The sequence below is a fragment of the Mesitornis unicolor genome, unplaced genomic scaffold (genome assembly GCF_000695765.1).
Source record: "Mesitornis unicolor isolate BGI_N332 unplaced genomic scaffold, ASM69576v1 scaffold43272, whole genome shotgun sequence".
NCBI classification, from domain to species: domain Eukaryota; kingdom Metazoa; phylum Chordata; class Aves; order Mesitornithiformes; family Mesitornithidae; genus Mesitornis; species Mesitornis unicolor.
In genome coordinates, this window is record NW_010167914.1 from 1 (window position 1) to 4673 (window position 4673).

At 60.1% G+C, this 4673-nt stretch overlaps 1 protein-coding gene across 1 annotated transcript in view; it reads left to right on the top strand.

Annotated features, from left to right (window-relative positions):
- Window positions 1–58: 58 nt before the first annotated feature.
- The window catches only part of HSPG2 (heparan sulfate proteoglycan 2), a gene marked incomplete at both ends in the record, with an annotated part of 18304 nt that continues 13689 nt past the window's right edge, over window positions 59–4673 (top strand). Inside the window, 13 exon segments of the mRNA XM_010178846.1 lie at window positions 59–172; window positions 257–384; window positions 472–558; window positions 1612–1787; window positions 1790–1822; window positions 1907–2017; window positions 2112–2212; window positions 2351–2531; window positions 3190–3249; window positions 3436–3558; window positions 3647–3787; window positions 4362–4504; window positions 4597–4673. Coding sequence (XP_010177148.1) covers window positions 59–172; window positions 257–384; window positions 472–558; window positions 1612–1787; window positions 1790–1822; window positions 1907–2017; window positions 2112–2212; window positions 2351–2531; window positions 3190–3249; window positions 3436–3558; window positions 3647–3787; window positions 4362–4504; window positions 4597–4673 — 1475 coding nt within the window.

A 4673-nucleotide genomic window follows, 5' to 3' on the forward strand; every position in this document is an offset into this window, starting at 1 on the left:
TTCCAACACTGACTTCCACTCTTTTTTTCCATCCTTCCTTTTTCCACCCCCCCATCAGGATTGCGCCCCCGGTTACACCCGCACCGGTGGAGGGCTCTACCTGGGGCACTGTGAGCTCTGCGAGTGCAACGGGCATTCGGAGACCTGCCACCCTGAGAGTGGCGCCTGCTCTGTAAGGACTTAAAAAGGGCTTTTTTGAGGGACTGGGGTCTCATCCTGGCTGTGCACCCCTAAATATTTGTGTGACCCCCACCAGGGATGCTTGCACAACACAGCAGGGGATTTCTGTGACCAATGCGCCCCAGGTTTCTACGGGGATGCCACCGCCGGTACCCCCGAGGACTGCCAGCCCTGTGCCTGTCCCCTCCCGGACCCCGAAAACCAGTCAGTGCTGGTGCCAGGACGGGGGGGAGCCGAGGATGGAAGAGCCAGGGGGAAGGCATGTCCCCATCTCCCCGTGTTCCCCACCAGGTTCTCCAGGACCTGCGAGAGTCTGGGTGGTGGTGGGTACCGCTGCACCGCCTGTGAGCCAGGCTACGCTGGGCAGTACTGTGAGCGGTGAGCATGGGGGCATCCCTATATACCCACCCCTATATACCCACCCCTATATACCCACCTCCATATACCCACCCCAAAATATTCACCTTCATATACTCACCCCAATGACCTCACCCTCATATACCCACCCTGATGTGCTCATCCCACTATACCCACCCCAATACACACACCCCAATATAGCTACCTTGATATACTCACCCCATACTGGCTCTGATAGACCTACCCTAATATACCCACCTCAGTAAGTGCACCCCATATACCTACCCCAAAATGCTCACCCCAGTATACTCACCCCGATAGACCTACCACAATGTACTCACACTGATGGGTTCCCTCTGATAGACCCACCCTAATGGACTCAACCTTATACCCACCCCATATATCCACCCTGATGTGCTCATCCCGTTATACTCACCCATCTGTACTCACCCCAATATACCCACCTCAATGCAGTCACCTTTATACCCACCCATTATACCCACTCTGATGTGCTCATCCTTATACTCACCTTGATATACTTACCCCCATATACGCATCCTGATGTGCTCACCCCAGTATATCTACCCCCATATACCCACCCCTGTATACCCACCCCAATATACTCACACTCATGTGCTTACCCCACTGTACACACTCCAATGAGCTCACCCGCATATATGCACCCCAAAATGCGTACTTGGATATATCCACCCTGCTGTGCTCACCCCAATATACCCATCCCCATATACCCACCCCTGTGTACCTATCCCAGTGTACCTACCCCAGTTTGCTCTCCCCAGTATACCCACCCCAATACACCCACTCTGATATATGCAGCCCAATATGCTCATCCCATTGTACTCATCCCAATATACTCACCCTCATATATGTACCCCAATACACCCATCCCAGTATACCCATCCTAATATACGCACCCCAATTTGCTCACCCCACTATACCCACCCTGATGGGCTCACCCCAGTATGGTCATCCTAGTAAACCCATCACACTATACCCACCCCTATTCCCCCACGCCATACCCCCATACATCCTCTCCCCCTTCACCCTCTGCAGCTGCGCCCCTGGGTACGTGGGTGACCCCACAGTGCGGGGTCAGGCTTGCGTCCCAGCGGGTGTCCAGGTGCCACTGGCCGTCCGTGTCCACCCGCCGCGCACTACGGTGGCCCAGGGCAGTGCCGTCACCCTGCGGTGCCAGGCCACTGGCGACCCCCCATTCTACTACCACTGGGCACCCTCCCTGAGAGTGTCCAGAGCCAGCGACAAGGTACTGGGTGGCTCGAGGGGACACACTGAGGGGTCACCAAGGTTGAGGGAATGTGGGGTGTCATTCATGTGTCTCCCCATCCAGGTGAGGAGCTGCATTTCGCCAGCATCCAGCCCTCGGAAGCCGGTGTCTACGTCTGCTCCTGCCGCAACCTCCGGTACACCAATGCCAGCCGCGCCGAGGTCATTGTCACCGGTAGGTTGTTGTCACTGGTCGGTCAGTGTCACCGAGTGGGAGGGACACATGGTGAGGAGGAAGAGCAGGGCTTAGTTCTCCCATCTCGGCACAGAGACCCCTGGCAAACCCATCACCGTCACCGTGGAAGAGAAGCGGGTGCAGCGGGTGAAGCCTGGGGCTGATGTCACCTTCGTCTGCACCGCCAAGAGCAAGGTGAGGGGTGGGGGGCACAGCACGGCAGGAGGCAAGCGGGCACCCTTGGGTGCCTGTAGGGACACGCAGGGCATATGGATGCCACCCTCTGCCCATTCCCGTGGCCTCAGGCCTCCCCATCTCTGTCCACCCACCCAGTCGCCCGCCTACACACTGGTGTGGACGCGGCAGAACCACGGGACACTGCCACCCGGCGCCGTGGACTTCAACGGGATCCTCACCCTGCGCCGCGTGCGGCCTGAGGACGCCGGCGTCTACGTCTGCACCGGCTCCAACATGTTGGACATGGACGAGGGCACTGCCACGCTCTACGTCCAGGGTGAGCTGAGGCACCAGAGTGGGGGGCACCCTTGATGCCCAGGTGCCAGGGTGACAGGCACACAGGCCACCAAGTTGCTGGGGTGATGGACATGGTGCCCAGATGCTGGGGTGATGGGCACCCTTGGCACTCAGATGCTGGGGTCATGGGCATGCTTGGTGCCCAGGTGACAGGCATGCTGGCTACCAAGGTGCTGGGGTGATGGGCACACTCGGTGTCCAGATACTGGTGTGATGGGCACATTCACCACTCAGATGCCAGGGTGATGGGCACAGTTGATGCCCAGGTGCTGGGGTGATGGGCACGCTGGCCACTAAGATGCTAGGGTGATGGGCACACTTGGCACCCAGATGCCAGCGTGATGGGCACGATTGGTTGATGCCCAGATGCTGGGGTGACAGGCACGCTGGCCACCAAGATGCTGGGGCAATGAGGCTGTTTGGTACCCAGATGCCAGGGTGATGGGCGTCCTTGGTGCCCAGATGCTGGGGTGACAGGCACACTGGCCACCAAGATGTTGGGGCAAGGAACATGCTCAGTGCCCAAGTGCTGGAGTTACTGGCACCTTCAGCACCCAGACTCCAGGGCATTGGGCACACTTGGTGCCCAGACACCAGGGTGATGGGCACCCTCCCCTGAGACCCCCTCCTTCTTGCAGCCCCCTCAAAAACTCAGATGTTTTATGGCCCTGTGGAGTTTATGGAGGGGCACAGACCAGGTAAGTCACCGTGGCAGGGAACTGGGGGGTACATGCTCACCCCCCACCAGCCGCACACCTTGGCTCCACCATGCACCCCACCACTGGCCACGCTGCACCCCTGCTTCCCACTGCCCCCACGCCTGAGCCCAACGCCATGGGGGGGCCCTGGCCAGCCCTGAGCCCCCCTGCTGGATGTCACCACAGCTGCCACCGCCGCAGCCCCCACTGCCGCCGTGGAGCCAGCACAGCTGAGTGTGGCACCAGGGCAGCCGGCCGAATTTCGCTGCGTGGGCACCGGCAGCCCCACACCCACCCTCGAGTGGCTCGGTAGGTGCCCACCAGGGTGGGAAGGGGGCACTGGCACTGGGTTTGGGGATGCAGTAACAGGAGGTGATGCCGGGCTGTGTCCCTACAGGCGCGCTGCCACCACGGGCGGTGGTCCATGGAGGGACGCTGCGTTTCGGTGCTGTGGAGCCGGCTGATGAGGGACACTATGCGTGCCGGGCGCGCAGCAGCGCCGGGCAGCACACAGCAAGGGCCTTCCTCCATGTGCAAGGTGAGCGGTGTCCCCACTGTCCCTGTCATTGCTCTTGTCCCCGTTGTCCCCATGATCCCCATTGGGCTTCTGCCCAATCCCCATCTTCATCCCCATCCCCATCGTCTCATCATCTCTATCATCCCTGTCACCCCTGTTGTCCCCATCGTCGCCACCATCCCCATCATCCCTGTCAGTACCATCATCTCTGTCACCCCCTGTCATCCCCATCACCTTTATTGTCCCCATCATCTCCCATCACCCTGGTCACCCTCATCATCCCCTTCATCCCCCATCATCCCCCATCATCCATCCCCGTCATCCCATTGTCCCCATCATCCTCACTGTCCCTATCATCCTTGTTACCCACATCATCCTCACTGTCCCCATCATCCCCCACTGTCCATTCCTATCATCCCATTGTCCCCACTGTCTCCGTCATTCCTGTAACCCCCATCATCCCCCATCACCCTCATCATCCCTGTCACCTTCATCTTCCCCACCACCCCAGTGTCCCCATCATCTGCATCACCCATGTCACCCTCATCACCCCTGCCCCCTTGGCACCACCTTGACCCCCTCCCTCTTCCCACAGCCCCTGGTGCTCCCCGGGTGCAGGTGAGCCCAGAGCGGACGGAGGTGCAGGAGGGCTCCACGGTGCGGCTCTACTGCCGCGTCTCGGGATCACCCCCTGCCACCATCACCTGGGAGAAGCAGGGAGGCCCCCTACCGCCACAGGTGAGTGGGGTATCCACATCTTTAGGTGATGGCGGGGGGGGGAGGACATGGGTGCACTGTGGGTGCCGCTCACGCCCGTCCTTGTGCCACAGGCGCGTACCGAGCACGCCGACATCGCCACGTTGGTCATCCCTGCCGTGACAGCAGCTGATGGTGGCGTTTATCTCTG